Source organism: Bombyx mandarina, chromosome 06 (genome assembly GCF_030267445.1).
Source record: "Bombyx mandarina strain Sakado chromosome 06, ASM3026744v2".
NCBI lineage: Eukaryota > Metazoa > Arthropoda > Insecta > Lepidoptera > Bombycidae > Bombyx > Bombyx mandarina.
The window spans coordinates 2082549-2099166 of NC_143213.1; the positions used below are offsets into that span (position 1 = coordinate 2082549).

At 38.4% G+C, this 16618-nt stretch overlaps 1 protein-coding gene across 1 annotated transcript; it reads left to right on the forward strand.

The window, feature by feature from the left end:
* Positions 1-1119: 1119 nt before the first annotated feature.
* LOC114240040 (synaptic vesicle glycoprotein 2A) lies at positions 1120-14640 on the forward strand. Its single transcript, XM_089728007.1, has 11 exons — positions 1120-1223; positions 1723-1824; positions 2717-2878; positions 4516-4678; positions 7259-7380; positions 8420-8664; positions 9255-9409; positions 9999-10140; positions 10772-11061; positions 12002-12129; positions 13433-14640. The coding sequence occupies exons 2-11, from the start codon at positions 1728-1730 to the stop codon at positions 13483-13485; spliced, it is 1557 nt and encodes a 518-aa protein (XP_089584133.1). The 5' UTR covers positions 1120-1223; positions 1723-1727; the 3' UTR covers positions 13486-14640.
* Positions 14641-16618: the final 1978 nt, after the last annotated feature.

The following is a 16618-nucleotide window of genomic DNA, read 5'->3' on the forward strand; positions in this document are numbered from 1 at the left end:
GACATAAGTTCTAAGGTCTCAAGTATAGTTACAACGGCTGTGCCACCCATCAAACCGAAACGAATTCTTGATACTAAAACAAACCTAAAGGTTCGTTTTATTATAAAGACAAATTTCGTGTATTAAGCGTCATTACGCTATTTGGACGGCCTCCTACCAGATGGACCGACGACCTGGTAAAAATTGCTGGGTCACGTTGGATGCTGGTGGCAACGGACCGGCCGCACTGGACATCAGCTGGAGAGGTCTATGTTCAGCAGTGGACAGTAGACAGTCTGTTGTGATGATGATGATAATGATGATGATGATGATAATGATGATGATGATGATTATGATGATGACGCTATTTGGTTTAAGCGATATTTGGCTTAAACAAAATATCCTTTCACCCCTCCTTATGGAACTCACTGCCTAGATAAATATTTACGCTTTATAGAGCACAGGTTCGCGTGGAGATACGTATTTATCGTTCACGTACTTATCTCGTGTCTAAGTTGGTACTTTCCATTAATAGCTACATCTATTTGAATTCATACAGAAGAGGGCAGTTAAGATTGTTAAAGGTTTTGTTTCTCGTTTGGAACCACCGGATCTAAGGAGCGATATTGGTTCTCCGTGTATTCCACAGGTTCACTCACAGCCCACTGGTTGCTCTGATAAATTGTTCAAAAAGCTTCCGTAATTTCACTGTATCGCCGCCGGGACATTGCTCATTCTTACCATCCAACTTCACTATTACCTGGACCCAGTGGTAATAATTAAGGTAGATCGGCTAGTCATCGGCTAGTCGCATTGCTTATTAGCAAAACACTGGAATTTTATCACTAAGCATGTGGTAAAAACTTATCATTAACTTTTTTACTATTCCATAAAAACTATAAAACTATTTTTATTGCACAGTAAACAGATACTAAAGATAAAAAGAATAAAATAGAAACAACAAAGAAAAATTGACATTATGAATATTTTTAGAATAATCTCGAAACACCTAACACACGTTTACTGAGCAAATATGTACTACAAGAGGAGATGCGAAGCCAGCAGCTTCCAGTAATGATGACAACGTTTGTTGATTATCTAAGGCAGGTGATGTTTACGTCATAACCTACTATATAAATTAAGACAGAAGTTTCACAACAGAAATTGTCTATTGGGCATCAGGCTCTGTAGGCCGGTAGACGCGAGGTTTTTTTTTTGTTCGCAGTCAATACACGGTGGTTCAGGTTGGTAAATTATTTTAATCTTCAGTGGTCAAGTGATAATGAAATATCTTAAGTATTTTTGGTAGAGTTTTTCTAGAAAACTAAGCTCTGTGGTGCATCAGTATCAGTATGGCGATTCTTATATTTTAAAATTCTGTGGTAAAGTGAATTTAACGGCCGTCTGGTGTAGTGGTAAGTGACATGGTCACTACATAAGGGGGTCGCGGGTTCGAATCCCGCCAAGGGAAGATATTTGTATGATAAATATAAATGTCTTTTCCAGGGTTATGGATGTATATTAAATATATGTATGTGTATAATAAAAATCTTACATTTATTTCCGTTATCTGGTACCTGTAACACAAGTTCTTTACGAACTTATCACGGGACCAGTTAACGTGGCGTGATTGTTAGTAAATATTTATTATTATTTATTTATTATTAATTTAAAGCTAAAATTATGAAGAAAATAAATAATTTTTTTCACTACGTTAAACATTTGATCATTATCGTATTGCAGACGAAATGCAAAAGAAACTGACAAAACACATCGAAATAGCTGAAGATGTTCAAAATAAGAATTATAGTTCAGTTACTGTTGAAGATGCGTTGACCGTCACAGGTATTTAATTTTCATTGTATTCGCTAATTTCACGTTTTCTTTGTTGGCTCATAAAACTAAAGTGTGTGTTTTAATTCGCTACCTTTTACTATTAAGTTCAAATTAAACTTGATACAACACTCTTAAGGCTTGCTTCCAGTCGTCAATGATCTCAAAAACTGGGAATTTTTTTAACTGTAACCGAAGTGTGGTGTGTTTTATACACATCAAAGGTGATGTTGTACTTTTATTCTACGAAACCACGGCTCATCTGTTTGTTGAGGTGTTAGTGGAGGCCGGAATCATCGCTTAGTGAACTCTACCGCCAAAGTTGATATAAGATCGAAGTTTCAATTAAATTTGTACTCCAGAGACCTACTTCTTCAACCCGGAATGTATATTTACTTCGTAGCCTATATAGACTGCCTAGATGCGGAATCTATTAATTCGTACTTGGACCTCAACAAACCTCACCGTAAGCATAAGCTGCGTAAGCTACATACAATGCGAATAAAACTAGATAGAAAAAAAGGTAGTGGTAATAGTAAATTAAAGAAATAAGGATTATGTGGTGGAAATACGTGGACTATACTAGACTATACTATACTGGACTATACTATACTGGACTATAATATACTGGACTATAATATACTGGACTATACTATACTGGACTATACTATATTGGACTATACTATATTGGACGATACTATATTGGACGATACTATATTGGACTATACTATATTGGACGATACTATATTGGACTATACTATACTGGACGATACTATAAATACTCACATGTGTGTCTCAAACAATATTAATTCTTTTTCTTTTTTTTTTCAATTTCATATTATGATATTTGTAAAAGGCACGTTTTTTTACAAGTTTTCAATTCGGCACGTTTTCTTTTTACAAGGTTTCGGCAAATACAACTTCGGTTTACTCCTAGTCTGTAGTTTCACTCTGCAAGCTATGGGGATGGACCTGTTCGGAATAAGTTTCGTAGTGGCCGCCGCTGTATGCGACTTGGAAATTACTATGCAGCAAAGGGCATTGCTTACAGCTGTACCTCTGATAGGTAAGGTTTGGTACATTTGCGATAATTCGATTAGCCACTATAAATCCTATTCTAGCTGATTCATTTCTGTAAGTCTGTCAACTCAACATTAAAATGTCGCCAATTCAATCCCAGTGGAAAGTTAAGTGTAAAAATAGCCTTTGTTCCTAGTGAAAAGTACCCCGATCCATAGAAACCAATAGTTATTTGAGTCCTATAAAATCAAAGGCAGCTAAATCAAATTCTGTCAAATACTCAGGTAAACTACAAAAATCGGCCCTAAATACGTCATTACGGATCCTTCCAATCCATCGAAGTACTACTCTTGCTAGGGCCAGTGCTAGCAACAGTTCCGGTTTGAAAAGCTGAATTAACTTTGTTCGGATAGCTACGATATTCTTTATTTTAAAGCAGATTTATAAATAATGAGAATATTACTAATAATCTGAATGTTAAATGATAAAACTTCGTTTATTAGTAAGTACTAAGTTGGATACGCTTTTTTACGAAAAAAAATATTTTTACCTCGTACTAAGTAGTACAGAGTAAAAATAAATTTTTTTAACTGAATTTGTTAGAGAATTAGCTGCATTTGTTATAACATGAAAACACTAAAGCGTATCCAACTAACTAAACAAGATAGCGCCATTGTTAATCAATTTTACGACACTATGGCGTTTAGCTGCCTTTGATTTTATAGGCCTCATTTGTTGGCCTACCTACCTGCCAACAATCTGCAGGAGCTACGCTTTACCATGACTGGTGGGCGAGCTCACAAGGCTCAACTTAAATGCATTTGCTAACATTTGCCCTAGCAAGAGCAGCGCTTCGCTGAATCTACCACCAATTGGAATCGCGATCCACTCAAAAAATCCAAAAATAAACTCAGCTGATTGTGCCTACGGGTTAGATTGCACATCGAACTCTTCAACGAGTTCAACAACAGCAATGACCGGTGCATAAATGCCTAAAAGCACCGAGAGTGAATCGCGAGTATCCGATAGTACATATGTAATATTATTCACACCTTTAGACACGGAAATGTTAATACGACATGACTGCTTCGCTGTGGGAAGGCTGTATGGTACCGTCCTAGAAGCCTTTCTACCACCCCAACTCGTTTCTTGGGTGTCGTGAAGGCGTTTGTTAGATTCACTGGAGAAAGAGCAATAACGTTCTCTAAATATTGTATCAGCGTACTGTGACCGCCAACTACTTACCGATGGTAGGGTGTTTTGTAGGGCCGTGCGTGTAGTACTACCGTCCTACCTATTTCTGCCGCGAGGTAGTCAGCCGTCAAGTTGGATGACGGCATTCATGTTGTGATTTATCTTTAGGCTCCGTTATTAATTAAGTAGTAATTACTTAATCATAAAATTTTAAGTTCTCAATCTTGGTCGTGGAAGTTGTTTGGAATGATAAAACAGGAACACCATTCGCTTATAACAACTTGCGTTACAAATTATTACTTTATTGAAATCCGAAGTAAATCATGTAAGATTGATATAAACCAAATTTAGATGACGAATTGGAGATGAAATTTGTCTGACATAGATACACGATAAAATCAAGCCATTATCACTATTTAAACATGTTTTGTGTATCATTTAAATACGTTAAAAGCACATGACACATAATTAATGTCTTTTTCTATTTAGGCGTAGTTATGGGTGCTCAGATATGGGGTTATATATCGGATACGAGAGGTAGACGTCTGACCCTAGTTCTATCAATGTCTGTTGGCTTCGTTTTTGCTGCATTGAGCTGTCTGGCACCGGAGTGGAAGACCATGGCAGCGCTCAAACTAATCTCTTCAATTTTGTAAGTATTTGTCCTGATCATTTATTTTATTTCACTAAAAATCTCGATAATAACAGGCAATATGTAATTCATTCGTGAGCACGTATTTAACACTAGTTTATTAGCTTGGTATGTATGTTTATTTGTATTTAATAGAATATTTGAACGTCATTTTCACCGACTTCTAGACGTACGATCAACATGAAAATTTGTACACGTATGATGGACCGATGATAACATAATCTATCAATAATATATAAATCTACGGTGGTTTTTACGGATGTTCCGTTATAACTGAACCATGCATCCGATTGACTTGAAACTTGGTATCCATGTAGAAAATACATGTACTTAATGGATAGGCTAATATTTAAATGAGTGTTAGACTCCCTAATAGTAATGACAATAAATAATAATGTTAATTTTAAATGCCCAGCGAAGCGGGCGAATACGGCTAGTATATTTATAACTTCGCTCCGGTATTAACTGGATTAAAAAACATTTATTCTTTTATTACCTAAAATTATATGCTCGTGTGATTTGAACACCTCTTCAGTAGTACTGCTTTATAGGATAACACCCATTGATTAACCCAGTGAGTTTCTCGCCGGATTTTTTCGGTGGGTCGCGATTTCGATTCGGTGGTAGATTCTGCAAAGTACTGCTCTTGTTACAGGGCTACTGTTAAGAAAATCAATCATATTGAGCCCTTGAGCTCACTTACCCGTCGGGGTGTAGCTGAAATAGCCTCTTAGGCTACCAGTGAATAGGTAGGGAAAAAAAGAAAAAAAAATCCGCAGCATTTTCCCCTAGTCCGTGGGTGTTTCTAAGTCTTTTATCATTATAATGAATTTAAATGAATTCCACGCATTATTGATTACGGCCTGACGATTAACGACCGTCTGGTGTAGTGGTAAGTGACATGGTCACTACACAAGGGGGTCGCGGGTTCGAATCCCGCCAAGGGGAGATATTTGTATGATAAATATAAATGTCTTTTCCAGGGTTATGGATGTATATTAAATATATGTATGTGTATAATAAAAATCTTACATTTATTTCCGTTATCTGGTACCTGTAACACAAGCTCTTTACGAACTTATCACGGGACCAGTTAACGTGGCGTGATTGTTAGTAAATAATTATTAAAAAAAAAAAAAAAAAATTTATTGATCTTAACCTTCCCCGCGTCATGGAACCGAGCGTGCCATTGTAAACTTTGTAACAATGTTATCACTAACAACAGCTCTGTACAAATAAATACTATTTCGCTAAGTACATAATATAGGTACATATATATGCCAACTGAGATAAAGAACCCCCAGGTGAGACAAAGGAACAATGCAAACAATTTGATATATGAATGCAAACATCAAGATTACTCTGGATTGTGTCAATAATAAAAACTGATATCTGTATGATGCATCCGAGATATTTCAGATTTAAGAATTCGGTTTTTCTAACTAAATTGAGTTATATATATCGACGCTTGAAAGGCAAACGTGACTAAGCGACAATGCGTGAACTTTACAGTAAACTAATTTAAAGTTGAAATACCTGAAAACAAAATTTATTTTAATGAATCTAGCTGTAGTAGAATCTAGCTAGTAGCTGTAGGATTGAAATGATTTTAATAGACCTAGAAATATATTGTTTTTGCGCATCGAATATGGTTATTGCCTATCATTTATGTACAAAGCAGTAATTGTTGCTTAGTCACTTTTGCCTTTCAAACGTCGATATTTTTTCTGTTTAGCTCTTTCCTTTTTCATTTCATTACTCGCTCTGATCACTTTTAATTGTGACTTATTGGTTTAAATGTGATACTTTGAAATGGGGATATGCAATAGTTGTAGTTAATGGAAATTTTTAAGTTTTTATTTTATTGCTTAGATGATTGGACTAAGTCACGGCCCACCTGGTGTTAAGTCGTTACAGGAGCGCTTAGACATCTACAAGGTCAATTCTGGCACCCACCTTGAAACAAGAGTTCTAAGGTCTCAGTTTTAACAGTACAGCGACTGCTCAACCTTCAAACCGAAACGTATTACTGCTTCACGGCAGAAATAGGCAGAGTGGTGGTATCTAGCCGTGTGGACTTCATGACCCATTCGCGACGAAATGCAAAACGGGACGGATATACGACAAAGGGATGATCTTCCACCGAGCGGGTGAAATTGCTCGGTAGACCGACGGTCCGAATGTTGCTGTTTTTTTTTTCCTACCTTTGCTGATAGCCTTGAGAGGCTATTTCAGCTTCGCCCTAACGTGTGTAGGCGAGCTCACGGGACTCAAACCGGAGTGTTGCTAACACTGACCCTAGCAAGAGCAGTGCTTCGCAAAATCTACCACCGCGTCGGAAACGCGACCCACTGAGATGATCCGGAGAGAAACTCAGTGGGTTGTATTTATGGGTAAACGAATGTTGTTGTTCGGAACTTGTATATCTGCGAGCTTACCTTGAAAATGTCGTAAGCGAGATTCAGGCATCTGTCAAATATCTTGTGTCCTGTGATGGCTACCGCCACAAGTCTCTATCAAATGGTGATTAGGTATTTAGCTAATAATCGATTCTGATTTTATTGTTGTTTTAATCGACAGCACTTCGGCAAGTAATTCCGGTTCTTACACTTTACTTGGCGAGAGCTGTTCGTCCCGTGCCCGGGGTCGCGCCATGCTGCTCTGTACGTGTGCTCTTATGTGCTCGCAAGCATCAGCAGCTGGTAAGATCATAATTTCGACAATTTATTTAAATTTTTACATTCTAGGTCTTCTAAGTAGGGCGGAAGACATTCACAAAGTTCTTTCGTTTTTGCACCTTTTTTTTTATAAAGGGAGAATTATCTTTGGTTTGGAGGCCTTTCCAGCTTCACCAGGATAGGCTCAAGACTCAGCCAGAATAGGCCAAGCTTTTTTATGATTGAAGGATTACTGGTGGCCCAGAGGCCTTACCAGTTTCACCAGGACAGGTGGGCGAGCAAAGGCTCAGCCAGGAGGGGTGGGATTTGCTAACAGCTGGCTGAGCGCCTCCAAAGGAGACGTAACAACTCGAGAGCAGCTGCTTCGCGAATAGATAGATCTTATGCGGGCACCGGAAATAGGCGAAAGGGTGGGATCTACTCAACTGGCCTGACAAGACACCCTATAGCCACTAATTACGCAAATTATATTTATTGCGGACTTATTTGTTTTTATTTTTGACGATTTTATTCCTTTACCGTGAAAATAATTCGTGAATTTTTTTTAAAGCATTGTACATATTTCATTAGAAAAATTTGGTTTCTGCCGGCGGGATTTGAACACGGGAACAACTCGCTCAATACGAAAACACCAGCATTCTTATACTTTAGGCCACGATGACTTAAAAAACTATAATAATAATAATATTAATTAGATTTGTTTACTCCACAATACAAATACAAATAACTTTTCAATTAATATGACATAAAAATTCTAATTCTAAACAATATTACAATATATTATATTGACACAGTGGAGATAAAAAGGCCGCGGCTCAGCTTTCTGATAGCTGAAACTATCGCTGTTATTCTGCCGTTGCCTGTAATCTTTATCTATAAACTTAAATCTAATAATACCTAAATTTAAATATTAGCTTTATTTAAAATAGTAGTAGTATGTAGTAGTCACTTAATGTAATGTAGGTAGCAACTGCTTTGTCCGTAATAAAAAATATCAATCTAATTCCTTTTAATCGCAAACAAACTCCAAGGTTCTGATTAATTTAATTCTTTATGATTTCAGTGCTAGCGTACCCAATTCTTCCTATGGAATTTTCATATCCCATTAATTTCCTAAACATCACATTCCGTTCCTGGCGTCTTTTGATCCTCGTCCTGGCAGTGCCATGTGCGATCACAGCTGGCCTGCTGCAGTTCTTCCACGAGAGCCCCAAGTTCCTGACCTCTCAGGGTCGATACGATGAAGCTCTGGTGGTGCTGAAGAAGATTTACGCCTGTAATACTGGAGATAGAGCCGAAAATTTTCCGGTAAGCATTGTAAACGTTTTCCACTGAGTTGACTTACAATTTTTTTATTTCTTATATGGGTGGACACAGCTCACAGCCCACCTGGTGTTAAGTGGTTACTGGAGCTCATAGACATCTAGAATGTAAATGCGCCACCCACTTTGAGATATAAGTTCTAAGGTTTCAGTATAGTTACAACGGTTGCCCCACCCTTCAAACCGAAACGCATTACTGCTTCACGGCAGAAATAGGCAGAGTGATGGTACCTACCCGTGCGAACTCACAAGAGGTCCTGCCACCAGTAATCACGCAAATCATAATTTTGCGGGTTTTGATTTTTATTACACGATGCTATTTCTTCACCGTCGAAGTCAATCGTGAACATTTCTTAATACATATTTGATCAGAAAAATTGGTACCCGCCTGCGGGATTCGAACACCGGTGCATCGCTAGATACGAATGCACCGGACGTCTTACCCTTTAGGCCACGACGACTTCAGCCTAACTATTATTTTGTTGAACTAGGAGCTCTATAACGATAGGAGGAGAGAAGGAAGGAGGGAATTAGGGGGCTATGAGGACCAGTATATCACATCGTCTTCTATTGCAGGTCAAAAAACTCATTCCGGACAACGAGGACCAGACTGCCGAAGCCCAGGATTCGTTTCTAAAGTCCCTGTGGCATCAAACCGTGTCGCTGTTCAAGCCTCCATTGCTCAAGGATACGATGAGACTATTCTATTTGGTCATTGTCATTTATATGACGTAAGTTACAGATTTACATATTATTAATATGAAACCAAATGTTCAACTACAATAGTGAAGTGAAACTTCTTTATCGACGTACGGAGGAAAAACGTATGTAACGTTTTTCGGTTACGCGCCATCTTAATTTCTTCCGATACGCGCCATGTTTTTTTATTTCTATTTATTTTGTTATCAACAGATGTCGCTGCACGTAAATTCAACAATTCCTGAATCTCGGTGACGAGATGTTACACAATTGATAGACGTTCTCGTATTTCTCTTGTAATATCATGCCCACCTGGCGTACCGTGGGATACCGTGATCATACAGGCGGTTCCCCCGGGGTGCGGCTGCTTTATTGCACTGCGGAGTAGTTGACCCTTGCGATTATTATTATATATTATAAGTTTCACTTCTACCGTGTGTGACTTGCGTACACACGCACGTTATTTTTTTCTTCAAATAATTTAATTACCTCGAGACAAGAGTTCGTAGTCTCAAGTGGATCAAACATTTGTCAAATCCTTCAAACTGGAACCCATGACAGCTATAGTGCCGCTAAGTAGTGTTTCACTTTCGTTATCCTTCATTTTCCTGTTATTAACAGTGGCAGCGGCTTCATCCTTTGGCTCCCATACGTCATGAATAACCTCTTCTACGTGTTGAAATCAACTGGTGGCGATGGGATGAACCTTTGCACCGTGATCGGATACCCGACTGATACTTATATGAACTCTTCAAACATTACGGTAAGTGAATTACGTTACTGGTGGTAGGATGTCTTGTGAGTGCTCATGGGTAGATACCATCACCCTGCCTATTTATGCTGTGAAGTAGTCATGCGTTTTGGTTTGAAAGGTAGAAAGCCGCGATACTGTTACAACTGAGACCTTAGAACTCTTGTCTGAAGGTGGGTTGTGGTGTTTACGTTGTAGTTGGTGGTAGGACCTATTGTGAGTCCGCACGGGTAGGTACCACCACCTCGCCTATTTCTGCCGTGAAGCAGTAATGCGTTTCGGTCTGAAGGGTGGGGTAGCCGTTGTAACTATACTGAGACCTTAGAACTTATATCTCAAGGTGGGTGGCGCATTTACATTGTAGTTGTCTATGGGCTCCAGTAACCACTTAACACCAGGTGGGCTGTGAGCTCGTTCACCCACCTAAGCAATAAAAAAAATAAAAAAAGTTTTCTATGGGCTCCGGTAACCACTTAACACTAGGCAAAGCAATCAATCATTACATCAATTCTACATCTCATTTGATATTTTAACGTTAACTCATGATAGATGGAGCAGTTACATTGAGTCTATAAGCCCGTTTTATTTATAACAGAAAAAAGTCCCAATGCAATGTTTTTAATCTGCACGTTTTCTTTTTTAGGACTTTACCGAAATCTGTAACGACACAGTGGAAGACACCACGCTATTCTCGGCCATGACGTATGGCGCCCTCGCTTCCTTCTCCAATCTAGTCCTGTCATTGACCTGTGGATGTCGGAAAAGATCAGCGATGATGTGTATCCTGGCAATGTCGGCCACGTCAGCTATCCTCCTGAACGTCGTCAGGATACCGTTGGCTGGCGGAATATTCTTCTTCTTCTTCATTATGTGCGCTCTCTCGATGGGATTGCTTAGTGTTTATTTTGTGGAGCTTTATCCAACATCTTTAAGGTCAGTGGGTACAAAAGTTTACGCTATAACATTTTTGTTAAATTTACTTGAGACTGTGTTGTCTTAATGTAGACTTTATGTCTCTGTCTCTATTTTAAAATGGTTAGATGAGCTCACATTTGTTTTAGTTTTTAGTGGTCTCTAGAGCTTATAGACACCACACCACGAACGTCAAATTTGAACTCGATCGTAGTTTATTTCACTATGTGAACCCTAATGTAATTTTTGAAAATAACAATGAGATTTTGATAAGAGATGTTTAACAAGTTCCTTGGGCCACAAAATTTAGTTCCAATGAGAAGTCCGTTATATTTTAGTGCTAAAACAAGGGCCGGGCCATACTTAATGTAGATAACCGAGAGAGTTTAAAACCATTCACAATAGATTCACATGCCGGTAGACATGCCGAAAGACGCCCGCAAAATTAGTACAGCTACCATTTTAACGCTTGGGTTGTGATCTAATTTTGAGCAGTGAATAATATGTTTATAAAAGATGACAACAAGGAAGTATTTTAATACGAGTAGCAATTTAACATATTCACTTGAGTTTAGAGATAAGACGCCCGGTGTGCTCCTAAAGATATGCTGAGCCGGTGCTCAAATCCCGCGGCTGGTACTGATTTTTCAGAGGACTTATCACGAATGAGTACATAATCATGAATGACTTTCACAATAAAGGAATAAAATCATGTAATAAAATCAGACATACAAAAAAAAAACCTAATTACTGGCAGTAGGGCGCATCGTTGTCCCGCACGGGTAGATACCACCGTCCTGGCTATTTTTGCCGGGAAGCAGTCAACCGTTGCTGTTTGAAGGCCAATTCAGTCGCTATGTCTATGAATTTAGTAAACCTGAAACTCCAAACGGGCCATCCGATGCAAATGTATGACTATTATACAAAAAGAGACTAAGATATTAGGTACTTTTGTGCACAGGGGTATGGTGTCGTGTGTGTCGATGATGGTGGGCAGGTTGAGTGCGTTCCTAGGCGTCAACGCCATCGGAGCTCTCCTGTCTTTTAACTGCGAGGCTACTTTTTACGGCTGGTCCGTGCTATTAATGAGTAAGTCTATTTTTATTTATTTAAATCATTCTCGAGGTTCTTGCAACACTTAAGATATATCTTATTTCGAGCATATAACCTGCGCGATTAGATAACCTTGCACCTTTCTGTGCGATGTATTCCGGTTCGCAAGATAATTCATGCAAAGGACACTTTGACTTTACATCTCAAAGTCATTGTCACGTGCATTATCCAATGTCTATTGTTAAGGCAATAAGATTCATCGCGATTATTAAAAATAATTATATAATTTAATCCTCGTATCAGTTTTTATTTTTATTGCCTAGATGTGTGGACGAGCTCACAGCCCACCCGGTGTTAAGTGGTTACTGGAACCCATAGACATCCACAACGTAACTGCGCCATCCACCCTGAGATATAAGTTCTAAGGTCTCAAGTATAGTTACAACGGCTGCCCCACCCTTCAAACCGAAACGCATTACTGCTTCACGGCAGAAATAAGCGGGGCGGTACCTACCCGTGCGGACTCACAAGAAGTCCTACCACCAGTAACTCACAAGAGGTCCTACCACCAGTAGTTGGAATTCGACACACCGGAAGAATTGGTAATCGCGTCATTACAAAACGTTGTAGCGTCGGTAATAATATTGCGAAAAATTCCATTGTACGAATCAGACAAGAGTTTTTGGTCCTGCTAAATTCAAATATATTTACACGATTTGCAAGGAATTATTGCATAAATAGTTTTCGAACCCAATGGGTTTCTCGCCGGATTTTCTCGGTGGGTCGCGATTCCGATTCGGTGGTAGATTCCGCGAGGCACTGCTCTTGCTAGGGCCAGTGTTGATAAATTCTCTCAGGTTGAGCCCGTGAGCTCACCTACCGGTTCGCGAGAATCTGGAATAGCGTCTTAGACTACCAGCGAATAGGTAGTACCTTAAAACCAGTATTCGGTTTGAAGGGTGTGGCAGCCGTTGTAACTATACTTGAGACCTTAGAACTTATATCTCAAGGTGGGTGGCGCATTTACGTTGTAGATGTCTATGGGCTCCAGTGACCACTTAACACCGAGTGGGCTGTGATCTCGTCCATCCATCTAAGAAATAAAAAAAATTAGGGTGAAAAATGATTTTTGCGAGTCATATACTTAATCAATACTTTTTTTTTTACGATACAATCTCGCATTTTTTTTACTCATTATATTATTTCCGACGTTCCGTATGGTTTACAGTCCAATCCTAACCACGAAAACTTGCGCGAAACGCTAATAAAACTGGAAATTAAACCGGAAAATTTCTTTTAATTATCATTGCACGATTTAAATCAATTAATATTTTCACAGGCGCCATCGTAATAGCTTGGTTCCTGCCCCGAGATAAGCAGCATGACAAATAACTGCTTCTCAACCTGGATCCCTGAAGGACGAAGACAGAAAAATCGGATATTAAGATTTAATAACCTAACTCTTTCTCTTCTACGCTGATGCAATGGGCAATGTAATTTGTTTTCACAACTGTGGGCTAGTGTATTAAATATATTTTTATTGCATAGATGGTTGGACGAGCTCACAGCCCATCTGGTTACCGGAGCCCATATACATCTACATCTGAATTCATCAGAATGAAAGTTATTTCGTTTAAAACTAAAAGAACTGACCGTACCAATGTAATCATGTGATGATCTATTTCCGAGAATCTCCCGTCAAATAGAACTTAACATTAGACAGATGTGGCGAGGAACACAATGGCACGAACGTACAATATGCAGCCCAGCTAAAGCCCTCTGATTGCTTAATCTGACGTTCGTCTTATCCTTTAATGGAGATTAAGCCTCATAAGTGTCCTTAGTTGTGTATCTTCCAAGTTTATTTTCCGAAAATTTTGACAAAATACATAATATATCTCTCGCTGTTTCTGTCTAGTTGTCATCTGTTATTCACCAAACCGCCTTTGAAGCTGGTTTACATGTGTATAGAAATTATTGAGCTATTTTTCTTTTGTATGTATTTTTATTTTGTCGTGTCACGTTAATCTGGAATATTCTAATCCCTAGTGATTTTGACGTCCCTCGCATATTATGGAAGGTCTCTTAATTATCGAAATTTGACAATTTTATTAAACTCGATTGAACGCAACCTCATTACGTATGACGTCATTTGGGGGTAAAATGAACAACGAGCTAGCCATCGCATTTACACACTAATTCAAAATATAGCTCAATAATATTTATAGATGTGTTTGAATTGTTGTTTTAAATTTTAGATTGTTTCGTGTGATGTTCGGTGTAATTAACAAACTATGGAACTAATTAAGTTATTCATATAAATAAATAAAAACATTGATTGTGAATCAGTCGGTCAGTTCTAAAACAGCTTATTACCGTATTTAGTACCTACTTCTTTTAGTTAGGTTTTTTAATTAGCAAATAAATTGAGAGTACCTGAACGCTGTACTGATAGATATAAGAATCACTCATACGTTTAATGACTGCTAGATTATTTAACTGTGTAATAATTATGATAGGTTTTTAAATAAAATATTTGAAAAGCTATTTGGTTATTTTATCATTGTATTACTTATCTATATTAATTGCTCTGCACGTTATCTAACTAATAGTTTCGATACACTATTTTCTGATATCAGGAGATAATATTTAATATAGAAACGTAATCTTGACTCTGTTATATAATATCACTTGAAAAGATGAAACGAATTGATTCGTCACGAGTCGAACAGAAACGGCAATGAAACACAAACAGAAACAACATTTACTAATGATTTTTTTTAAATCGAAATGTGGGTGTTTTGTAATAATACATTTTTTTATTTTAATATTAAGTTCATTGCTAGCTCACAAACCTGTCGTTTGTTTTTAGGCGGTATTCATAAAGTATGAGAATTGAAGAAAAGATCGTACTCTAACTAGTTCATCAGATTCCTAGCAGCTTCTGTGGGCAACCGCTCCTCTTCGTCATTCGACAATTCAAAGGTGATCAGTGACAATGTGGTTGGCAATTATGTACTTGCGGCCCACGCTGATTTTGCCAATTGTTTATTTATGCCCTTTTCAAGTTGTATTTTTTTAGCGGCAGGTAATTCTATGTTGTCACCAGATTGAATGTGTAGCGGTCTCAGATGTGATTGATATTAATGAATATTTTTTAAAGTTATTAATAACAAATAGCGTTATCATCTGATTCGTGAATCTGAATCTAATGTATAGTGCCATTTGATTAAGAGAATATTTCTACCAGTAAACTTCTTTTTTTTTGCCGGAGGCGAATCTTCTGTGAGATGTCACGCGAGACGCATAGGAACGATTCTAAGTCGTCTAAGTCATCCACTTATCCAGGATCACCTTACATTTCCGTCCGAGTTCCACCCAGGATAGGATAGACGAAATAATCAGTGGAAACGACTCTGTCTCGGTCAGCGTTTTGTGAGGTCCACCGGGCAATACCGCTGGTGTTCCGTGATGCCCAATTCAAAAACCATATTCAAATTGCCTTATCATCTTCATCTATAGGTATATAACTAGTCAGGTCATAAGTATTGTCACACAGTAAAAACTTTTCTTTTAGAATGCTGGCCACAAAAAAGTTTATTGAATTCGAATTTCGAATTGTTCATGAAAATAAAAATGTATACTTTTAGAATTTTACTCATTTTTAAATATGGAGTGGACGCTTAAAGAAGACCTTGTTGCAGTTATTGCGTTGTATCGTTGTGGTTACGCGCCAATTCAAATTTTTAACATATTGAAAAATTTGAATATAACCAAAAGATTCGTTTATCGTACCATCAAACGATACAATGAAGACTCTAGTGTAGATGAGAGGTCAAGAAGTGGTCGCCCTCGGTCTGTTAGGACTCCAGCAGTGATAAAAGCTGTGAACGCGCGAATTCAAAGAAATCCCAAACGTAAGCAGAAACTGTTGGCCCTTCAGATGGGGTTAAGCAGAACCACGGTGAAAAGGGTGTTAAATGAAGACTTAGGGCTTCGGGCATATCGAAGAAAAACAGGACATCGTTTGAATGCTCGTCTAATGGACCTGAGACTGAAGAGATGCCGCGCTTTGTTGAAGCGGTACGCGGGAAAAAAATATCGGGAAATTCTTTTTTTGGATGAAAAAATTTTTACCGTAGAAGAGAGCTACAACAAACAAAATGATAAGGTGTACGCACACAGTAGTGAAGAAGCGAGCAACCGTATTCCGCGTGTCCAACGAGGTCATTTTCCATCCTCGCTCATGGTATGGTTGGGAGTTTCTTATTGGGGCTTAACAGAGGTACATTTTTGTGAGAAAGGTGTAAAAACGAATGCAGATGTGTATCAAAATACAGTCCTGACGAACCTTGTGGAACCTGTTTCCATGTTCCTGTGTACCATGTTCAATAACAGGCACTGGGTATTCCAACAAGATTCGGCGCCAGCTCATAGAGCGAAGAGCACACAAGACTGGCTGGCGGCGCGTGAAATCGACTTCATCCGGCACGAAGACTGGCCCTCCTCCAGTCCAGATTTGAAT